The 23944-nt window shown below is 46.6% G+C and overlaps 1 protein-coding gene across 10 annotated transcripts in view; it reads right to left on the bottom strand.

Annotated features, from left to right (window-relative positions):
• Positions 1-23721, bottom strand: part of LOC100081544 (ameloblastin) — a 28972-nt gene extending 5251 nt beyond the window's left edge. For 3 of the 10 annotated variants that reach the window (XM_029074279.1, XM_039913357.1, XM_039913356.1), the window contains exons 1-7: positions 22353-22395; positions 21627-21887; positions 5540-5607; positions 4804-4854; positions 2718-2756; positions 1341-1451; positions 475-714 (exon numbers count right to left, since the gene is read on the bottom strand). In XM_029074279.1, the coding sequence (XP_028930112.1) occupies positions 475-714; positions 1341-1451; positions 2718-2756; positions 4804-4854; positions 5540-5607; positions 21627-21834 (717 nt within the window). In that variant the 5' untranslated portion in view covers positions 21835-21887; positions 22353-22395. Of the gene's footprint in view, positions 1-474; positions 715-1340; positions 1452-2717; positions 2757-4803; positions 4855-5539; positions 5608-6217; positions 6299-7465; positions 7499-21626; positions 21888-22352; positions 22396-23635 lie in introns of those variants that run through there. The other 7 variants (XM_039913355.1, XM_039913358.1, XM_007669199.2 and 4 more) reach the window with 6 other exon arrangements.
• Between the last annotated feature and the right edge of the window lie 223 nt (positions 23722-23944).

Here is a 23944-nt window from a genome sequence, read left to right as displayed (position 1 = left end):
CATGATGAGAAGATGCTTTCAGTTTCCCCCTTCGTTCCTCCTGCTAGATAAATGAAAATCTGGACTAGGACAATCTCTGGCTCAACTCTCTCACCTCAGCAACAGAATTGAGCGCAAGAGATGGCCAGAGTGCAAGAGTGGCTGCTATTCCTGGTTCAAAGTCACCCGCGTGCTACTGTCCCCTGCTGATGGGGCAGCAGGGAGAAGGTTGCCAGTCGTGGTTGCCCATCAATCCCTGGCACTAAAAAGCTACAATATCACATTTAGATGCCTGGTATGGGTGGGCAGGGCATCAGTGGCTTTCCCAAATAGTGGTCCCTACTGGGCAGGATACAGGCTGCATGAATTTTCTTTTGGGGGCCAGGTACGCAGTGGCTAGGTACTGCTAAAATGTTTGGCTGTAGCTCCGAGATGGGGTTCTCCCTCAAAATGGGGGTGAAAACCCCAGGGCGACGTAAAAGATAATGAAGTGACCTCTGGCTTTGGGGGTCTTTTGGGTGGGGCCACCTGCTCTTGAACGGAGGGTTTCTCCTCCTGCTGCAGGGGAGGCTGCAGGTGGAGGATCGGAGGTTGAGGATCCCCGTTCTGGGCAGGCGGGCCCTGGGCGGAAGGTGCCACGGTGGGAGGGAGGAACGCATTCTGCTTCGGCTGCTGGGGCTGGAGGGTCCGCTGGGACGGCCGGGGAGGCGGATGCACCGGCAACGCGTATTCGTACTGGAGACAGAAAAATGGTGGGGGTGAGGGGAGGCAGAAGGCGGGGGCTCGTGAAGATGGGGAAACGAAATGTCACCCCAAACTGTGGGAGGAATAAAGCTGAAGGAGACCTCCTCCCCACTGCTGGGTTTGGCAGCTGATGGCTTAGAGTTTCAGTAAGAAGCAGTGTGGCCTATTGGAAAGAGCCCGGGCCTGGGAGTCAGAGGACCTGCGTTCTAATCCCGGCTCCGCCACTTGTCTGCTGTATGACCTTGGTGAGTCACCTAACTTCTCTGGGCCTCGGTCACCTCATCTGCAAAATGGGGATTGAGATGGTGAGGCCCTCATGGGACAGGAACTGAGTCCAGCCCGATTTGCCTGTATCCACCCCAGTGCTTTGTACAATGCCTGCCACATAGTAAGCACTTAACAAATGCCATAATTATTATTATTATTAATATCTTCCCTGTTGCTCAGTTACCTCATCTGTAAAAAGGGGATTAAGACTATGAGTCCCATGTGAGACATGGATGGTGTCCAACCTTATTAGTTTATATCTACTCCAGCTTTAGTACAGTGCCTGGCACATAGCGCTTAACAAATAATAATAAAAAAACCCAACTGTGTAGAATCAAAGCAGAGCTCACCTGTTGTGTCTCCTGGTCTCTTGGTGACAGCCATGGGTAGTTGGAGTGTGGGGGGAGGAATCCATGCATCCATAAAGAATTAAACTGCTTTCCAAAACCAAATCTAGAGAACTGAAGGAGCAACAGAACACGAATCGAACTTCTACAGTGGCTGAGAGCAATTCTTTATGGAGTGGCGGGAGGACTGTGTAGGTGGGGAGTAGCGGCTATAATCAGTCAGTCGGTCAGTCAGTCAGTGGTTGAGCGCTTACTACGAGCAAGAACACTGTACTAAGCGTTCAGGAGAGTGCAAAACAATGGAGAAAGCAGACACGTTCCCTGCCCGCAGTATCCCCATGCCTGATAGTGGCATTTGCAGAAAAGCTAAAAGTGGCTGGTTACCACCAGTTCAATCGATCGGTGGTATTTATCAAGCATCTACTGTGGGCAGAGCACTGTATTAAGCAGTTGAGAATTTGGGACATCAATCGGTTTGGGCAGGGTTCTAATCCCGACTCCACCACTTGTCTGCCTTGTGAACTTGGGCAAATCATTTAACTTCTTTGTGACTCAGTTACCCCATCTGTAAAATGGGGATTGAGACTGTGAGCCCCATGTGGGACAGGGACTGCGTCCAACCCGATTCACTTGTATCCACCCCAGCTCTTAGTACAGTGCCTGGCACCTAGTAAGCGCTTAACAAATACCGTAATTCTTCTTATTATTTTTAGTCCCCTCCCTCCAACAGTATGTCCGATAAACATCTAACGCCCCCATCACCACTACTTCTGTGAAAACTACCAATGTTACAACAGTCAAAATCAAAATCAGTCAATCAGTCAATCCTTTAGTGGTATTTATTCATTCATTCAATCATATTTATTGAGGGCAGAGCAGCGTACTAAGCGCTTGGGAAGTACAATTTGGCAACAAATAGAGACAATCCCCACCCACAACGGGCTCACACTCTAGAAGCAGGGAGAAAGACATCAAAGCAAGTGGTTACTATGTGCAGAGCACTGTACCTAGATCTTGGGGGATTACAGTACAATAGAATTAGCAGACACATTCTCTGCCCATAAAGAGCTTACAGTCTACAGAAGCAGCACGGCTTAGTGGAAAGAGCACAGGTTTAGGACTCAGAGGTCGTGGATTCTAATCCCAGCTCTGCCGCTTATCAGCTGTGTGACTTTGGGCAAGTCACTTAACCTCTTTGTGCCTCACTTGCCTCGTCTGTCAAATGGGGATTAAGACTGTGAACCTCACGTGGGACAACCTGATTTCCTTGTATCTACCCCAGCACATCAAACAGTGCTTAGCACATAATAAGCACTTAACAAATACCATCATCAACGACATCATCATAGAAGGGAAGACAGACATTAGAAGAAACATTACCTGTGGAAGCAAGTTCAAATTGCCCAGGTGTCTCATTGTCTACCAAGAGGAGAGAGGGTTAGAGTTATCCATCACGGGTTCTCTTTCCCCTATGGTCGCCCCCACCCTCCCCCACCTACAATCATCTCTCTCCATTCTAAACTACAGGAAAATAATTAATTTTAGCAGAACAAGAACTACACAAGCCTGAGTGTAACAAGGCTAGCTGAAATGCTATGCTGGCCAGGCACAGTATTATTTACAATCAATCAGTGGTATTTATCGAGTGCTTTCTCTGTGCAGAGCAGTGTGCTAAGCACTTGGGAGAGTACAGTGTACAGTTGGTTGACCACAATCCCTGCCCTAAAGGACCTTGCAGTCTGGTGGGGGAGACAGATATTAAGAAATTGCTCTTAAGTGCTTGTATCTGGCATCTACCCCAATTTTTAGTACAGTGCTTGGCACCTAAGTGCTTAAGTACTATAACAGTAATAATAATAATTACGGAATTTGTTAAGCACTTACTATGTGTCAGGCACTGTACTAAGTGCTGAAAAAAAAAAAACATGCTGGAACCTCCCCTCAAATCATTGCCCAGAGTTCTTTTATTGGGAGAAGATTGCTCATGGGATTGCATTCAGTGAAACTATACCTGTGGGTCACAAGAATGTATTCCTAGAAATAATAATGTTGGTATTTGTTAAGCGCTTACTATGTGCCGAGCACTGTTCTAAGCGCTGGGGTAGACATAGGGGAATCAGGTTGTCCCACGTGGGGCTCACAGTCTTAATCCCCATTTTACAGATGAGGGAACTGAGGCACGGAGAAGTTAAGTGACTTGCCCACAGTCACACAGCCGACAAGTGGCAGAGCTGGGATTCGAACTCATGAGCCCTGACTCCAAAGCCCGTGCTCTTTCCACTGAGCCACGCTGCTTCCTTACCATTAGGCAGATTAATACACTTTCTGCCCCCAGATGCATTTCTACCCTTCCTTATTTCAGCTGGGAAAGGAAGTTGAAAACATCTCAGGCTATGATTGGTATTTCAGAGTGGCCAAAAGCCAGTAGGTTCTTGCATAAAATATCTCTCAGAACTAATTGTCTGCTTCAGGATGTCAGTGCTCCGGGTATTAGATGGATTGTTGCTGCTAAATCTCCCGTGAGTGTGAAAATGAGTGGAAAACATCTGGTGGACTAGCTACCCTGTAATTTGATAGTTTTTTGAACCTCTGCAGGGCCGACTTTGATGATGCAATTTATCCAGCTAAAAACTTGAACTATTTCTTGCAGAGTAGAATATCCATCTAAATGGTTTATATTCAATCTTTGCAATAAGAAGCGGTAGATTGTCTAAAAGGATTGTGTACGCTTGCCAACACGAAAAAGATCTCATTATGGGTCTTCTTTAGAGGTCAAATGAAATTTTGCATTGAGAATGTAATGAAAATGTATCCTTTACATGACTAGGCGATTAAGAAAATTTGCCTCTTAATCCTTGCAGAAGGACGATCCCACCAAACATTCTCTCTTCTTTCTGACTGGTTGTTGGTATTGCTTTAGTTCTCACGAAGAAAAGGCCTTATGGGTTAAAGACTTTGAATTATAGTAGAACTGGAAGTTGGGGTTGGTTAATCTGCCCCAGAACATTCAGGACACAAGAACAAACCAATTTCCAGGCAAAGTAAACTACTGAATGTGAGGGCCCCACAGGATTGACTGCAATTCTAATGGAAGACGTGGTTCAAAATGGTGGCCATTCTCTTCCACAGAGAAGGGCATAGGAGAATTGCTCATACACTCAAACGATCAGAAGCAGGGTGACCTAGTGGAAAGAGCACGGGCTTGGGAGTCAGGGGACCTGAGTTCTAATCCCGGCTCTGCCACGGGTCTGCTGTGTGACCTTGGTCAAGTCAATTAACTTCTCTGTGCCTGTTTCCTCATCTGTAAAATGGGGATTCCGCATCTGTTCTCCCTCCTACTTAGACTGTGAGCCTGATGAGGAACAGAAAGTGTATCTGACGTGATTAACTTGTACCTACCCCAGGGCTTAGTATAGTGCATGGCATAAACACCATTATTATTATGATTATTATAATAAAAAAATACCTCCAGGCTCAGACTGCCCATGCCAGGAGGTCCACCCGGCTGCAGAAAGACCTACAAGGAAACAAAGAAACATCAGGACTTCCTCAAGAGGCACTTCATCAGAGCACTCCATATATGTTACTGATTGATAAACTGACGTTTATCAGTGGACCTCAGGCGACCATTTGCTAATCCTATGACAAAACTAGTGACTCTTCAGAGCACTTTCCAGTTCTGGGATTCCCTTTCTTCCAAAGGAGATGGGCATTGGAGAAACCAAATAGAGTCAAGCTGATTCATCCTTTGCCGGGGAAAGAAGCTAAGAAGGAGATGACTGGAAGGGTGTCATTCCAATGGGATCGATTCATTTGTTCCCAGGCCATCCTGGGTCTTGTCTACCGTGGTCAGAAGTAGGTAGAAGATGCCTGAGTCCTACCCCTTTTCAAGTGGCATCAAGTGATTACATTAGTCCATCAGGCAAACCCTGAATTGTGCCAGTGTTGATGTCACCAAAGCTTTGCCCAGCTTTCACCTTTGGGTGCCACGGTTATTTGTACAGATTTTTCTCCCCGGAGCTATTTTTCAGTGACTATTTTTGAGGAAGGTGAGGATACATCTGAACTCTGCCCTGGTGGTCAAAATCATTCGCAAAAGACCACGGTTTGGATGGCTACTTAAATTGCTCAGTTCCTGGGGAACACACCCCACTCAGAAAGCTGAAGAAATCTTTCCCCTGAGTAGCAAGAATCAGATTTACCGGTATGGCAAAACTTGTGCCAAAGAGGGACAGGATTAGAACCAAATTCTCCATTTTAAGAGTAGGACCTGAAACAGAAAATGGGTCATGAGATGAGATTTGAAGACAATGTAATTTGGACTTCTTAAATTCAACATTTTATGTTACTCATCAATAGCACCAACGTCCACACCCTGCTGCATCACAACACTTCAATTTATCAAACACCTCATAAAATAGTTAAATCTTCATTTGATAATCAGTGAGAAATCTGGGCTACTCTGATGTGACCTTTAAAACATTTTCATTCTGTGATTAAAATCCAGACCTATTGACATCCTCTTAGCAGCTGACAATGCTTCCAACCAGGAGAAAAAGTAGGGTAAAAAAAAAATACAATGGAATACAAAAGAATTATTGACAACTGTGCCGTTGGTTAGGCACTTACCCTGTGCCAAGCTCAAGGGTGGATGCAAACAGATTAGACACAGTTTTTGTTTTACGTGGGACTTCCAGTTCCAGTTTAAGGGGAGGACTGGAATTTAAGCCCCGTTTTACAAGTGAGGAAACTGAGCAACAGAGGAACTAAAGGACTCGAATGACTTGCCTAGTGGTGGAGCCGTGATTAGAGCCCAGGTCTCCTGACTCCCAGGCTGGAGCTCTTTCCACTAGATCACGCTGTTTCAACAGCCAACCAACCTGTGTAGAGCCACAGCTGACCTGACTCTTCTTTCGAGAACTTTGGGAGAAGCAGCATTCCCTAGTGGATAGAGCCCGGGCCTGGGAATCAGAAGGACCTGCGTTCTAATCCCGGCTCCTCCACTTGTCTGCCGTGTGACCTTGGTCGAGTCATTTCTCTGGGATAGAGAGTAGAAATACAGAGCGATTGGCCATTCCCCAGCACGCATCCCAACAGAATACATTTTACCTTTACCGCTGACTTGCACCGTGTTTCCAGAGCCTGGGGAGACCAGCCAAAACTTCGCTAAGAAAGGAAGGTCTACGTTTTTCTGGGTATCTCTCTTTCTCCTGGGCTGGAATGGGAACCTTCATTTAAAGTGTCGATCCTCCAATCAACTTAAAGAGGGCGGGGCAAGAGGCCTCCAGCAATTAGCACCCACACCCCTTCATCCATCCCGGCTCCTACAGTCTCATTATTTTTAATTGCCATGAAGGGCCCTTGGATATATTGGTGGAGGTTGTTTGCGAGAAGGAAGGCTAAAGAACAACAGACATAAGCTCCTGGCCCCGTTTATGGTCATTTGGATGAAATGGCTGGGAGGAAGCCTGTGGAGTTGGTTGGAACAGGCCACGTTGGAAGCTGCCCATTTACCTATAGGTGGGGGATGAGGAGAGTGGGTTGTAGGTTAATAACGATGGTATTTGTTAAGCGCTTACTATGTGCCAAGCACTGTTCTAAGCACTGGGATAGATACAAGGTTATCAGGTTGTCCCACGTGGGGCTCACAGTCTTCATCCCCAGTTTACAGATGAGGTAACTGAATCACAGAGAAGATAAGTGACTTGCCCAAAGTCACATAGATGACAAGTGGCAGAGCTGGGATTCAAACCCACAACCCCTGCTCTTTCCCCTAAGCCACACTAGTTGACAGAGTTGTGTTTTAAGTGAAAGTTGCTGAGCCAGGACTAGGCCAAGGCCGTGGATGGTGAGGGGGCTGCCACGGATGCCCACCTTTTCTAGATTAATCATAATAATTGTGGCATTTGTTCATTCAATCACATTAACGAAGTGCTTACTGTGTGCAAAGCACTGTACTAAGTGTTTGGCACCGTTGGGCGCTTACTACATGCCAAGCACTGATTAAGCGCTGGGGTGGATACAAGCAAATAGGTTTGGATACAGGCCCTATCCCGCATGGGGCTCACAGTCTCAATCCCCATTTTACACATGTGGTAACTGAGGCCCAGAGAACTGAAGTGACTTACCCAAGGTCACACAGCAGACAAGTGGCGGAGCTGGGATGAGAACTCACGACCTTCTGACTTCCAGGCCCGTGCTCTATCCACTGCAGCACGCTGCTTCTCAGCTATACCCCGGTGGTCAATTGATCAATCTTACCGTGCTTACCGTGTGCAAACAATACGCTTAAGCTCTTAGGAGAGTACAATATGACAGAGTTGTTAGACACATTACCTACCCGAAAGAAGCTTACAGAGTAGAGGGGGCCCTGTGATCTCAAGATTTCCTCTGAAGTTTCCTCCCATCACCAGATACCCCATCACATCCCCCGCCAATCTCAGCCCTCAAACATTACACTTCCACTGGTCCCCCCTCAATCGATCGTATTTATCTGGGGCTAACTGTGTGCAGAACACGGTACTAAGTTCTTGATCACGGCACGAAGCGCTTGGACACTGTACTAAGCCCTCGAACACCGTGCTAGGTTGCCCGAGCATTATCCTAAGTGCTTGAGCGCTGTATTAAGGCCTATGTGAGTGAGGATCGGCATCCCACACGCACCCATCCTCGCTCTCCTGTTTCCAGAGAGATGAAAAGCAGCAGCCCGGTGGGGGACGGGAGAGAAGAGATGGAAAGGAGAGAAGCAGAGGATAGAAAACAGACACTTTTTCCATCAGCTCCTGGCATTGCTGCTATCTGTTGAGGACAGGGACTGTGTCCAACCCGATTAGCTTGTATTAACTTGTAAGTGCTCAGGAAATGCAAATGATTAATTGATCGACCAATACTTTGTGGGGTTTGAACATAGCGACGAGGAAGGCGAGGTCGAGATGGTTGTCCAAAGTAGAGCCCTACATTTATAAAAGTGATTCATTATAAACATATCCTGCCTCTCCCCTCTCCAGTCCACACTCCACTCTGCTGCCCAGAACATTTTCTAAAATGCCATTCTGCCCACGTCGCTCTACTTCCAAAAAATCTCTGATGGTTGGCCGTTATCAAGCAAGAAACCTCTCTAGATTGGCTTTAAGGCACTCAATCAGGGCTCTCCTATTATTTGTCCACTGTTTTCTTCCACTACACCCTAGTTTGCGCTCTTAGTTCCTCCCCAACTCACCTTTTCTCACTGGGCCAAATTCTGGACTCTCTCACCTCTGATGCCTTTGCTTGCACCGTTTCCCCTGGATGGGATTTCCTCCCCCTCCAAATCTTTCGGACCACAATCCTTCCTATTTTCAAAGCCCTCCTGAAATCCCTTACCCATCAGGAGGCTTTCTTTGATTGATTTTTCATCTCCTCAGGTCATAACCTCCCAACTCAGCCAGCTGTACCGCTTCTGTTTCTGCTGACTTTTTCGCTCTCTAATTAAGCACCGATTCATCCACATAACGATCTTTCCATTCTCTTCCTTCTCCTCTTCCTCCCTGTAATTTATTTTGCTTCTGTCTCCCCGCTACATTGGAAACTCCTCGAGAGCAGGGATTTTGTCTACCAACTCTACTGTATTCTAATTTCCCAAGTGTTTTATACAGTGTTCTGCAAGCAGTAGATTGATTGGTTATAGATTCCTTCCAGAGAGGCAAATCCCTAGGGTATGATAATGCCCAAAGCCATATCAATTAATCAATCAATCAATGGTATTTATTGAACCCGAACTATATGCAAAGCATTGTACTAAGCATTTGGGGGAGTAGAATACAATAGATTTGAGAGACATGTTCTTTGCACCCAAGGAGCTTACAGTTTGAAGACTATATGGCCTAGTCTACTTTATATTTTTTGATTGTGGCTCTTCAATCAATCAATGGTATTGATTGAGCGCTTACTATGTGCAGAGCACAGTACTAAGTGCAATCAATCAATGGTATTTATTGAGCGCTTACTATGTGCAGAGCACTGTACTAAGTGTTTGGGAGAGTACAATACAGCAGAATTAGCAGACATGTTCCCTCCTCATAGTGATCTTACAGTCTAGAGAGTGAGATCCTGGGAATCCAGGGCTGAGGAGGCCATCTGGAATGTCAGCTTGTTGCTTTTGGGGAATCGGCCTGCCATGCTTGAACCCCAAGGATTGGCAAGGGGGTCAAGAGAAGCCTGTGTTGCCTCAGCTGTCTTGAGGATTGAAGTGCTCTCCTCAGTTGGAAAGGCCGGATCCCCTTTTGAAGTTGAGGATCAGAGAGCCCGCCATAGGCAGGACAATCATTATTTTGCTGGTTCAATCTCACCCACTTGAATGGACTGAGGCGGCCGCCAGTAGAGTTCTGCTTTAGGTCAAGGTGGAAATCTCTCAGCTCTACTGAAAATGGCAGGAACTGGCAGCACAGAGGAAGAGGAAGAGGAGGAGATTGAGGAGAAGAAGGAGGAGAACGACAAGGAGGAAGACGAGGTGTGGAATAGGAATTACCCAGGCTTCTCAGACTTCTTTTTTTTAATGGGATTAAGTGCTTTCTATGTGCCAGCCACTGTACTAAGTACCTTCCCCCTCACTTCCTCTTCCTTATCTTCCTTTTCTTTTCCTCCCCTCCCTTCTCCTCAACTTCTTCTCTGTCTTCCTCCTTCTTCTCCCCTCCTTCCCCTCTTTTTCTTCCCTCTCTTCCTCCTCCCCGTCTCTTCTTTCTCCTCTTTCTGTTTTAGTGGTTTCTGAAATGGCTCACTCTAGGTCTTCGATGAGAACTTCTGGTGTGAATGAAATGATGTGTTTTTGGCTAGGGTGCCAGTCAACCAGTTTTATACTGGACAGCCTGGTTTTCAACTGGTCTGTCCTCTACCCAGAGGGATAACTATCCCAGATGCCTCTGTGTCTGTGTATTTTAATTTCCGGCTCCCAATCTCCCTCTGCCTTAGCTCCTGCCACCAAATTTCATAGTTTGGAAGCAACTCTGTGATTAGAGGAGAACACAGTGACTCTGGAGCAATTGAGGAGGACAGGAGTACTCCCGAAAGAAATCTCAAAGATCACGTGGGTTTGGATAGCCTTCTGCAAAATGTTTCTTATGGGGCTATCATGTTACACAATGTGCTCGATGTAACGCACGCAGTATCAGTTTCTTGTACCCCAAAGGGTCACTGGAATAATAATAACAATGATAATAATAATAATAAAAAAGATAATAATGGTATTTACTCTGTGCTAGGCACTGTACTAAGCAAATTGGGTTGGACCACAGTCCCTGTCCCACATAGGGTTAACAGTCTTAAATCCTATTTTACAGATGAGGTAACTGAGGCCCAGAGAAGTGAAGTGATTTGCCCAAGGTCACACAGCAGACATGTGGCAGAGCCGGGGTTAGAAACCATGAGCTTCTGCCTCCCGGGCCCCGGCTCTATCCACTAAGCCATGGTGCTAGTGGAATTCTGGAATTCTGGAATTCTGTCTCTGACAGCTGCAGCACGTGTGTAAATTCATGTATACGTGTGTACACCACAGTCTTACGTGCCTTTTTATTTAGTCTGAACCTGTGTGCCCCCTAGTTAATTGAACATTCCCCCTTCAGACAATGCCTGGGAGGCAGACAGACCCCCACAGTCCTCTGGGAGAGCGGATCCAAGTCAGCAGTCTCTGGAATTTACAGGTCTCAACCCTTAAGGAGAAAAGCACATCATATTTAATTTTCAGTCCTACCCACTGTGGGCAGCCTGGAGGCCGTGGAGGTGTAATTAACCTGTCAAAATCAGAGGGACCAAAACCCCAGAAATGGAAGGATCCCTCTCCCCCCAGAAACCAACAACATCAGCTCGTCAGCGGAAACAGAACCACTTGAGCATCAACGGCTTCGTGGCTCCTTGGTTGTACCTCCTGTCCGGAGGAAAACCAGGCAGAGAGAAATGAACCTCTTAAATGGAGAGATGGAGGAATAGGCAGCGTGTCCATCAAACTATCAGCGGTATTTATTGAGTGCTTACAGTGCGCAGAACACTGTACTAAGCGCTTGGGAGAGGCCAACATAGAGTTGGTACATAGGCTCCCTGCCCAGAAGGAGCATGTGATAAGAAGAAGCAGCATGGCCTAGTAGAGAGAACACGGGCCTGGGAATCAAAAGGAGAAGTGAAGTGACTTGCCCAAGGTCATACAGCAGACAAGTGGTGGAGCCACAATTAGAACCCAAGGCTTTCTGACTCCCAGGCCCCTGCTCTATCCACTAATGTTGTGCTAAATTCTGGGATAGATTGAAAAAGAATCAGATAATAATAATAATAATGTTGGTATTTGTTAAGTGCTTACTATGTGCAGAGCACTGTTCAAAGCGCTGGGGGAGATACAGGGTAATCAGGTTGTCCCATGTGAGGCTCACAGTCTTCATCCCCATTTTACGATGAGGGAACTGAGGCACAGAGAAGTTAAGTGACTTGCCCACAGACACACAGCTGACAAGTGGCAGAGCAGGGATTTGAACCCATGACCTCTGACTCCCAAGCCCGGGCTCTCTCCACTGATCCATGCCTGCATGGGATTCACAATCTAAGAAAGGGGGAAAACAGCCTCTAACCAATCAATCAGTCGTTTTATTGAGCACTTACTGTGTATAGAGTGTGTTCTAAAGTACTTGAGAGAGTACAATATAACAGAGTTGGTGGACACGTTCTCTACCAACAGTGAGCCTGCAGTCTAGAGAGGGAGACGTTAATATAAATAGGTGAATTACGGATTTATAGGTAAGTGGTGTGGGGCTGAGGGAGAGGTGAATAAAGGGGGCAAATCCAAGTGCCAGGAAGACCCAGCAGGGAGTGGAAGAATAAATATTTACTTGCCACTTTACAGAAAGGGAAACGGAGGCACCTGCCCATGGTCACACAGCAGGCCAGTGGCAGAGCTGGGATCAGGTCAGGTCTCCTGCTTTCTAGTTCTGGGCTTTTTCCACTCGAGCTCACAGCCTCCTGGCTTTATCCTTCCTAAGGCCAACAGGGAAGAACTGCATTTGGTATTCAGGCCTTCCATAATTTTATCTTCATTTTTTCCCAGTCTTTTCTCTCTCTCCTCCCGTGGATCTTGGGTAGAGTTGGGAATGATTGTCATTCACCACTGGCCCGACAGGGAGACTTCTGATAATGGAAAGAAAGAGCACTTTACCTAGATTTCTAAAATCATTTACTCTCCCGGACCAGAGATCGCTCCTGCCCAAAATGGGCCGCGATCCACTCCGAGTTTAGTTTTGGGTGTCTCTGAGAGGACTTTAAAACGTGTTTGGTTTCTTGAAGCTGCAGAGGGAGAAATGGATGTGTGTGTGTGTGCGCGCGCGCGTGTTTGTGAGTAAATTATGGGATGGAGCAACAGACCCTCACTGGGTCCTCCGCAGCCAGTATAATTATGGGTCTGGCCTAGGCCCTCTCTCCCTGCTATTAGGGGAACGCCACAAACGTGTTTTCCAGCCCTGATTCCCTGCTGGTTTTGCTCTAAATGCAAGACCCTGATGCTCCCCCAAGGCCTGGCTTAGCCCTCTCTGGGAATTTTTCTTGAGAAATGCTTTGCTTCCAAGGTCTGGCCGGTGGCCAGATGGTCTCAGAGAGTGCCCCCCAAGATCGCTGCCCCGGGATGAGATTTTCTGAGTGGTCTGGAGAGGGAAGGCCGGGCCGGGGGTCATGGAAGGTCTCTCCCTGCGGGCGACATGCGAAGCACTGTGAAGTCCAGCTGGTTTGGCATTACCGAGTGTACTCGATAATGGAGGTGGGAAATGAGCCCTCTCCCTGACTAAACTTGTCTTCTGGTGAAGGGTGATGTCTGCAGACAGAAAGGACCATCTCAAAGGTGGGCTGGGGAGCTTTCCAGCCCAGTCAGCCCAAAAGACTGGGGCGCCCCTTTATTCACAGCCTGGGGGGTGGTGGGTGGTACGTCTTAGCCAGGATTGGGCTCCCCTCCTGACTCGCCCCCTCTCCCCATCCTAAAAGTGCACATTTGCCAGGTTTGGCTGGAGAGTCCTGGCCTCTCTGCCGTGCTCCCTTTCTATCCCTCGGCCAAGGATGGGTGGTCCTTGAAGCCTCAGGGGTCAGGGTGGGCAATGGGGGCGCTTGGTGGACCTGCAGGTCTGTAGACAAGTGGGCGGGGGAGGGGAAGGAAGAGCCCCCCCCCCCCCGAGCCACCTCCCTTTAGCTAAAGCTCAACCATTTCCTCCCCTCTTTGGAAAATAACCTGCCCATAACCCACCACACACAAATTCCTTCCCCTGTGGTCCCAGTGGCTATGTGGTATTAGAAGAGGCCTACCAATAGTCCACTTTTTCTGTGGATGTAGATAACTGCATGTGGCCTAGTGGAAAGAGCATGGGTTAGAGAGTCAGAGAACTCTAGACTGTAAGCTTGTTGTGGGCAGGGGATGTTTCTGTTTATTGTTATATTGTACCCTCCCAAGTGTTTAGTACAGTGCTCTGCACACAATAGGTGCTCAATAAATATGATTGACTGACTGACTTGTTCCTTCTGAAGAACCTGTAACCAAAAAAGGCAACCCTTTCCCCCCCTTTTTCCTTCTTAATAATAGTAATAGTGGTATTTGTTAAGCACTTACCATGTGCCCGGCACTGTCCTAAGAACAGGGGTGGATACAGGTAAATTGGAATGGAGCCAGTCCTTGTCCCAAGTAGGGCTCACAGTCTCAATCCCCATTTTACCGATGAGGTAACCGAGGCACACAGAAGTAAAATGACGCGCAGGGCCACACATCAGGCAAGCTGTGGAGCCAGGATTAGAACCCATGACCTCCTGACTTCCAGGCCCAGGCTCTATCGACTATACCATGCTGCTTCTTAACTTGTCAGCCCCATCCTCGTAAGGTTGCTAGTAAGTCGGGAGAGTTCAGTCATGGAGGGATGAGTACAATGTTCTTTATCTTCATCCCTACTCCGTCATCTGTCCTTTCAGGGTATTCTGGCCCAAGTGCTCCTGTAGCCAGTCTCACCTGCAGTTCGTTTCTACATTGGAAAGACTTGGGAGAATTTGGTTTAAGATCTTCTCATTCTCACTCTGTGCTGGCCAAACCACCGTTCTAGAGAAATCCAGATGCAGCTTTCTTGGCTGCAGCTGACCGAGATGCACGGAGCTCTCAATAATAATTATTATTTAAAGTAATAATAATGTTTGCTAAGTGCTTATTATGTGTCAAGCACTGAACTAAGCACTGGGGTAAGTACAAGGTAATTAGGTCAGACACAGATCCACATGGGGCTCACTGTTTAAATAAGAGAGAGAACAAATACAGAATCACCATTTTACAATTGAGAAAATTGAGGCACAGAGAGGTTAAGTGACTTACCCAAGGTCACAGAGCAGACAAGTGGTGGAGGTAGGAGTAGAGTCTTCAGACTCTCAGGCCCCTGATTAATGTATATCTACTTCAGTGCTTAGAACAGTGCTAAACAAGTACCATAATTATTATTACTAGTGGATCGAGCAAGGGTCTGAGAGGGTTTTAGTCCTGACTCTGCCACTTATGTGCTATCTGACCTTGGGCAAGTCACTTCACTTCTCTGTGCCTCAGGTGCCTCATCTGTAAAATGGGCCCCATATGAGACAGGGACTGTGTCCAGCCCAATCGCCTTATATCTACCCCAGGGCTTAGAGCAGGCCCGGCACACAGTGTAAGCACTTAACGAATAAAAAAAAGTGTGTGAGTGAGTAGGTGAATACGGAGTGATGACAGATCAGAAAGTGAAGACCCAGAGCCTTGGCAGTAACCTATAGCCCCCGCTCCCAAACCCAGCCTGCAGTTGAGGGCGAGGGCAAGTGGGGGAGTGGATTTTTGGGTAAGCGATCTAAACAAGAACCGACTAGAACCAGAAATGCCCCAGATCACAGGGTGCAAACCTTCGCCATCAGAGAAGCCTCTATTGCCTTCTTTGCCTCAGCTAGGTGGATTTTAATGGGCCTTTCTAGCTCCTCTCAAGCCTCCCACCTCCATGATTTTTCCATTTTATTATAATAACAGACACAAAGAATCAAAGTCTCGGTGGCGAGACAACCAGTGCACTTCCAAGGGGCATGAACCCTGTTCAAACAAGGCCCGACCTCGCCCGTGGAGAACAAGACTCTGGCTGAAACATCCTGAGAGCCTTCATCATCACTGTAACTACAACGTTCCAGCCCGCAACCTCAACACAGCTCAGCACATCCAAGGAAGGGCTATTGGTCATGTAATGACGGGGGTCAGAGTGTGAGGTGTCTACCAGACCTACTGGATCGGAAAATCCCACAGTCTGGAAACCATTTGCAAGGCTAAAGCATATCTTAAGGATTCTAGGAAAGCCATATTTTTGTGACGTGATTTGCCTCCTTCAAAAGGGGCATCTCTTCCCGACCCATACGCCTCCTGGTTTCCAGGACAGTTTCTTATGCTGACGGTCAAACCGTTGAGCAGGTTACCGCCAATCGCTGTGGCTTATAGTTTCTCGCCCTCTGTGACCCAATTTTCTCAGAGTCCTTACTCCATATCGATTATTTCAGTTCGTCGAAGGTCAGCCTGACCTGCCTTCTGACCATCTCTGCCTCCCACTTGTCCGCTGCTATCCCACGACATCAGAGTCTGGCTTTTTTGTGTCTTTAAGCATTTCTTCTGTCCTCTCTCTCTTTATGGTTTTTCCTGTTCAGGTCAGCTGTTTGTGTATCCTGCTGCTGTTCATTTCACCTAGAACATGCTGGAGGCGACGAGTCCGATCTGCTTTCCAAACCTCTCTGTAGTCCTATCTTGACCCTGCAGCGAAGGCCTGGGAGTCAGATGACCTGGGTTCTAATCCCGGCTCCGCAATTCGTCTGCTGGGTGACCTTGGGTAAATCACTCCACTTCTCTGTGCCTCATTTTCCTCATCTGTAAAAACGGGCATTCAGTTCCTGTTCATCCTTCCACTTAGACTGTGATCCACATATGGAACAGGATATGTGTCCAATCTGATAATTTTGAATCTACCCCAGTGCTCAGTACAGTCCTCGTCACATAGTAAGCACTTAACAAATGCCATCATTATTACATTAGTGCAGGAGATGGCTGATGGGCTTACATAGCTCCGGATGCTTGGAATGAATCAGGAAAGGCTTTTTTTTTTGGTGGGGAGCTTTGAATATGAAGAGGATTGTGGCCTGTGGGAATTGGGGAGGGAAGCCTAGAGGTGTTGATCCTGATTTTCCAGGCTGCGATTCCCAGAAGCAGTTGAGGTTCATTCATTCAGTAGTATTTATTGAGCGCTTACTATGTGCAGATCACTGTACTAAGAGCTTGGAATGTAGAGATAGCAGTGAGAGCAGCAGCAGTAGTCTCGTTCAGCTCAACCCCTCTTCATTCCAACTCCATCCGCTCAGTTTGTAGTTCAGGCCTCAATCGCTGCCTGTAGTTTGTAGTCAGCTCTCCAGCAGGCTGCTAGGAAACGGATCAAGTCCTGTTCTTCAGGGACTCGGTTCCTGCTCTATGACCATTGGCCTTGCCGGGTCCCCCAAAATCCCATGGGTCTCCTCTAAAACCCATGAAAACACGCCAACGGGCTCCAACTGTGATTCCGCCAAGCAGGCTAAACTGTGTGGCCTGGCGATGAGAAACAGTGTGGCCTCATGAGAAGAGCAAAGGACTGACAGTCGGGAGACCCGGGTTCTAGTCTGAGCTCCGTCCGCTTTTATGCTGTGTGACCTTGGGCAAGTCACTTCACTTCTCTGGACCTCGGGGGTCAGTGACAAAAATGGTGATTAAACACTACTCACTCTCACTTAGACTGTGAGTCTCGTGTGGACTGAAACTGTTTGGGATCTGATTGTATTGTTTCTTCCCCAGAGTTCGGCACATAGTAAGTGCTTAATCAATGTCATTATTATTGTTATCGTTATTATCATAATCAATCGATCAGTGAATGGTATTTATCGAGCACTTTCTACGTGGAGAGCACTTTACTAAGTGCTTAGGAGAGTACAGTACGACAGAATTAATAGAAATATTCCCTACCAGTAACGATCTTACAGTTCAGAGGGAAAGACAGACATTGAAATGAATAAGTAAGTAATTTATAGCAAATAATTTAATGATATGTATATAACTGCTTTGGGGTTGGGGATGGGGCAAATATAAAATGGCCAAAGGTCACAGATCCAATTGCATAGACAACTCAGAAGGGAGAAAAGAGGGTTTAATTGGGGGAAGCTTCTCGGAGAAATTGGGACCTTAATAATGTTTTGAATGTAGAGAGAGTGGTGGTCTGTCGTATATGGAGGGGGAGGGAGTTCCAGGCTAAGGGGAGGATGTGGGAAAGGGGTCGGTGGTGAGATAGACTAGATCGGGGCATGGTGAGTAAGCTGGCCGCTAGTGTGCAGGCTGAGCTGGCTTAGGAGAGCAGAGAGGTGAGATAAGATGGTGTTTTATGGACAAAATCTCTGGTCCTCCAGGTTTCTCCCTTCACATGCCTAGGGCTCCGGTACCTGTCAGACGTGCGGATTGTAACTCCTTACCTCTTTCCTCACCCAACATGGTATCCCAGTGATGAGAGACTGAAGCCAGAGTGGGATTCCAAACTCCTGGAATGTTTAGGCCCTGAGATCACACCTCCTTCAAGAGGCCTTCCCCAACTAAGCTCTCATTGCCTTCCCCAACTAAGCTCTCATTTTTCCTGCTCCATCTCTCTTCTGCTTTGCCTATGTACTTGGATCTGTGCTCTTTAAATACTTGATATTCACCCCACCCGCAGCTCCATAGCCCTTAAGTACATATCTGTAATTTATTTTAATGTCTGTCTCCCCATCTAGATTGTAAATTCCTCGTAGGTGGGACACATGTCTTACTGATTCTGTTGTATTGCACTCTCCAAAAGTGCCTAAGTACAGTGCTCGGCACAAAGCAAGTGCTCAATAAATACCGTGGATTGAGTGATCGACTGACTTATGGATATTATCTATTTATTTATATTAATGGCTGTCTCTCCCTCTAGACTGTACACTCGTTGTGGGTGGGGAACGAGTCTACCAACTCTGTTGCACTATGCTCTCCAGAGCGCTTAGGTAGAGTGCTCTGCACACAGCAAGTGCTCAATAAATACCATTGACTGATGTTAAGTCCCCACCAGACTGTAAGCTCATTTTGGGCAGGGACTGTGTCTACCAACTCTGTGATATGGAACTCTCCCAGGCTTTTGGTACAGTGCTCTACACACAGTAAGAGCTCAATAAATACTACTGATTGATTGATTGAAAATACACCCAATCCCAGTGTTGGCATCTGTCATCTCCTACTGTATAAGCAGCCTTCAGCCAGAAGTGGGAGCCCTGGGCCACAGCAAGTCACGTTGGTCAGGTTCAGCACTTACCTAATACTGAGTTGGCTGAAACGAATTCCAGAAAAGCTGGAAAAATGCTCCTTAAGATAGTGGTTCAAGAGAATCCCTTGTCTATGAAAATCCCAACCCTCCAATTCTCGTATGTGTGAGCAAGGCCAGGAGCTGACAGAAGTCGTTTTCCATTGTTGAAGGGTTTCCGTAAACAAGACGCCAAGCCTGTGCGGCTACTGAATCAGCCTCATTTAGACTGGGGAGACACTAGGCCGTCCTCCCCTCTCCTCTTCTGCAAGGTGAGGCAGACTACAATTACAGGGGGGAGAGGCAGACAGGGACGTGGGGAGCAGGTCTTCGCAACTGACCAGGTGCCATTTACTGCCCTGAAAAAGCCCCAACTGCAGAGAGAGAAAAATGAGCCGATTTGGTGGCTCAGTGAGGAATCAGAGGAAGGCACCAACTCTAGCCGCCCGGAGCTCACTTTTTTTAAAAACGGTATTTGTTAAGCACTTAACAAATGTACTCCATTTGTAGATGCACTCCACAAAATCTATGAAACGAGCAACGAGATGGACTGCTCTCTTTCAGGACCGTCTTACCAAAGTTTGTAGTCAGGCAGTGAACTTTCTATCAACTCTGTTGTACTGTTCTCTTCCAAGAGCTTAATACAGTGCTCTCCACATAGTAAGTGCTCAATAAATACCACTGATAACATGTTTAAAATAACCATCGTGAGTAGCAGCGTTGTGGCCTACTAGAGATCTTGGGCCCAAGAGGCAGAGGAACCCTAGCACTTAGCCTGACACTTAGTAAGTGCTTAACAAATACTATTAATTAAACCAAAAAAAAAATTTTTTTTTAAATCCCAGGGCTGGAGTAGGAGATCCTAATCCAGTTTCAACCATTTTAGGCCAGACACTTTAGGTATGCTATCTTTCCAGATACAACCCTATCCATACATGCTTATTGTATCTGTTCTTTCTCATTAAATTTGTATCTGTTCTTTAATCTTTCTTTTATATCAGCATCTTCCTTTTTTCAAATGATGCATTTGTGGTTTTTTTTTAAAGTCATACTGCTTTATCGCTTTTGAAGCAAGTATCTCTCTTTCTCAGTTCACACTGCTTTCAAGAACAAGCCCATCACAGAGTCTCTGTCACGGAAAAATTTAAGAGATGAAAATGTGTGTCCAAAGCCAGTGTTTATCATCACACCCGTATGACAGGTCTTAGGAAGTTATGTTAGTACTGCTGTCTAGGCATGATTGAGAGTAAAGGCTATAATAATGAAACTTAACAGAGGACAAGTGTGTAAAGAGAAAATAAAGGCAATTCAAAATTCAATAATTGCTGAGCATCTGACTGAGTCAGACAGCGGGGAAAAACACAGTTGCCACTGCCCGAAGAAGGATTTTATCCTTTTTTTAAAAACATTTATTATTTTCCCCTGTCTTGAGGGCAAAGTACACTCCCAGGTTCCGAGGTCTCTGTGAGGGAAAATTAGCAGTGCCACGAGCCTCGTCAGTGTCGCTGATTCCATTCCATTCCATCAGCCGTGAAAAATATCCAGGTGAAGCTCCATACTCGAGTGCTTCGTCAGTGACACTCTTGCATATCTCACAACAATTCTGGAAGGAAATGAAGTACCTTTTTGAAGCCGTGTGGCCTCCTGAGAAACAGTGTGGCCTGAGAATCAGGAGGCCTGGGCTCTAATCTCAGCTCCTCCACTTGCCTGCTGTGACCTTGGGCAAGTCACTTAACTTCTCTGTGCCTCAGTTTCTTTATCAGTAAAAGAAGAGAAGCGGCATGGCCTAATGGAGAGATCATGGGCCTGGGAGTCCGAAGGACCTGGGTTCTCATCCCAGCTCCACCACCTGCCTGCTGTGTGATCTTGGGCAAATCACTTCACTTCTCTGGGCCTGAGTTATCTCATCTGTAAAATGGGGATTAAGACTGTGATCCCAATGTGGGACATGGACCGTGACCAATCTGATTATCTTGTATCTACCCCAGCTTTTACAACAGTGCCTGACACATAGTAAGCGCATAACAGATACCACAATTTTCAGTAGTAGCAGTAAAACAGAGATTAAATCCATTCTCCCTCCTGCTTTGTGATCCCCATGTGGGACAGGGACTGTGTCCTTACTGATTACCTTGTAGCTACCCCAGTGCTTATTAAAGTGGTTGGCACAAAGTAAGCACTTAACAAATACCACAATTATTATTATTATTATTATTGTCACTTTTCATGAAGATAAAGCAGCACTGTAAATGTAATCTTCACTTGTGCATTGTGTTTAGACAATTTCAAATATATAAACACATCCAACCACCTCCCTCAGCCATGCCACTCTCCAGGACTGTGCAAAGGTCTAAGACTTTTCATGAGATCTTGAGATTTGGTTTTCACTCCAAATTAAAGGACCATCTTTAGTGGCCGGGGTTGGAGATGCTAAGATTTCTGCCTTTTCCCAAGGCTCCCTTAAGATTCCATTTCTGTTTCAAGTAGCCTTGATCCCAGGGCCAAATGGAAAGTTCTGGGATGGAGCAAGGCAACATCCCGATTTATCAGGGTCCCCACCTCTTGGGTCAGATGTCTTCTACCTCTCACCTGCTCACCCAGAGAGGCAGCATGGTGTACTGAATAGAGCTCTGGCCTGGGAGTCAGAAGGTCACGGGCTCTAATCCCGGCTCCACCACTTGTCTGCTGGGTGACCTAGGGCAAGTCACTTCACTTCTCTGTGCCTCAGTTCCCTCATCTGTCAAATGGGGATTGAGACTGTGAGCCCCACATGGGACAAGGACTGTGTCCAACCTGGTTTGTTTGTTTCCACCCCAGCATTTAGTATAGTTCTTGGCACATAATAAGCACTTAACAAATACCACAATTATTATTATTATGATCACCCTGCCCCAGCTGACTTTCTGGTGCCCAGGGGCAGAGAGAGCGCCAAACCCACCCCTTGGTTCCTCGGTGGTGCTCTCCTCAGTCGTCAGCGAGACCCCTTGTAGGTTGGCAGGTAATGTGACCTCAGACTCATCCAGCAAGCCACTGGCAGTCGGGGGCTGGTCTTCTGGGGTGTCCTGGGTGGCAGGGCTCATGCCACTTTGTCCTGTTGGTAGAACCTGGTCCTGATCTTCTGGATTGTCCTGACCTATAGGGGCCATTCTTCCAGGGGCTAGAGGCTGGATGAATAGCCCAGTGAAGATCTGGGGGACCACTGACCGCAATAGATCAAGGGGGTGGGGGGACAGGGCAGAGAGAGAGAGAGACAGGAGAGAGACAGACAAAAAGAGAGACTTTCGCTTCAGAGGGCAGACTTTTGTTTCTCAAAGACCTTGACAAGTCTTCCTTTAAGCTCTAAGCATAGCTTTCTCTAATTGCAAGTGAAATGGCGGGCGGAAGCGTGTAACATTTAGCCAAACACACTGAAGCGTTACTGAAGAAAGATGATCAAAGCAAAGCCCACGTCTGCCCTGCCTGCCCCAGACCTAACGGCATAGGCCTGAGCTTATGGAAACCTGTAATAGATACCATAATTAACCAACCAATCACAGTTCAGAGATAGGATCACTCAAGGACTGAATGGTACATTTTGTAGACTGCAGATCCTAGTGGGAGTTTTAAGCTCTATAAAGTCACGATGAGACAATGCTCCTGAATGAACAATACCAGAAATATTTACCAGTTCCTCTGATCTTAGGATGGCTCCCTAAAAGCAGATAAATGAGAACAATTTATTAAATTCATTTTGGGCATGGGGAAGAATGTGAATATAGTTTTGCTTCAAAAAAATTCCAAAAATGGTAAAGGAAAGAGACTTTTGACATCTTAAAACCTTTCTTAGACTTTAATCCTATCCCTGGATTTCTACCGAGGTTCTGTGGTGATGGTGATGAAGATGCCATGCTGATGAGACATCGTAGATGTCACTGTCTATTAGTACTCACCGGCATCGGTGATGTCATCTTTGAGTATGGAAAGCCACTAATTATCTGCCTGTCTATCCATCTGTCCCTCTCTCTATCCATCCACCCATCTTTGTTGATTTACACCAAGGTCTCCCCCATTAGACTATATGCTCCTTGAATTCAGGGATTGTATCTTTACTTCTTTTAAATGTCCCCCAAGTGCCTAGTATAAAACTCTCTATTAGGCACTTATAATAAGTGCCTAGAATAAAACTCTACCCCGTCAAGGTTCAGTCAATCCTGATAACACCAATATGCAGGGCTGGCTTCAGGAAGTTTGGAAAGTAAGCAACCAACACTGGGCTCATTATCAGGGGCGTTTGGGACAGTGGGAGTTACGAATATAAAGACCCCCTCCAACCACCCCCAGCCCGAATTGAAAGCGGTGTCGATGTTAACAGGACCCAGCAGGGAGATGCCCAGATCCTGAAGCCAAGGGAGGTGGGTAAACCCTGGAGAAATCCTCTCTATGTCCTAGGATTTGATGAGGCATTGATCCCATGTGAATTCAAAGTCTCTCGAAACAACTAGCTACGAGTACTAAGGACAGTATGTTCCAAGGGGCTTTAATGAAGATTGCCAAAAACCTACAAACAAAACTCCCTGAAAATTATTTCACTCATACACCAGAGAAAATGGTAAAAAATTTGGCACATTACAGGGCCCCAGCTAAAGGCAAAATGAAGCAGGGTTTGGTAAATTCCTGGAGAAATGGGCAAGCTAGGCAAGCTGGATCTTTCAGACTCGACCCTTAATGTTTTACAGTGATCTGAGTAATTCAGCTAAAAACGTGTTTTTGGAGGTCTGGACTTTGCTCTACCCCCACTAGCTGCTCAATAAATGGTGTTGATTAATTGAATTAGCTGAATAATTTCCTCAACTTTACACTTGATTTTCCCTTGTAGCTCAGCCCTGTTCTTGTTTAGGCATAGTCCTAAAATAAATATACGGGATTGTGGCACACAAGCAGGTGGAAAATTTAGAATGCCGTTCTTACCTGGGCCCCGACCTGTGCGACTATTAGAGGGATCATCTGCAAAACAGATTCAACCAAATGGCAGGATTAGGATCCCAAATTGACTCCCATTTAAGACAGTCTTCTATCCAAAGTCCAATTACTGTTTAACATAATAGTCACTGAACAATCTGCTCAACAGCACACCAACAACTTCAGGCACTTTTCATTCAATCCTATTTACTGAGTGCTTACTGTGGGCAAAGCACTGTACTAAGCACTGTCTAAGCACTGGGGTAGTTACAAGTTAATCAGGGTGGACACAGTCTCTGTCCCACATGGGGCTCACAG

Source organism: Ornithorhynchus anatinus, chromosome 10 (assembly GCF_004115215.2).
Source record: "Ornithorhynchus anatinus isolate Pmale09 chromosome 10, mOrnAna1.pri.v4, whole genome shotgun sequence".
NCBI classification, from domain to species: domain Eukaryota; kingdom Metazoa; phylum Chordata; class Mammalia; order Monotremata; family Ornithorhynchidae; genus Ornithorhynchus; species Ornithorhynchus anatinus.
The sequence above is the reverse complement of the archived record's forward strand: the minus strand, read 5'-3'. Positions and strand labels throughout refer to the sequence as shown.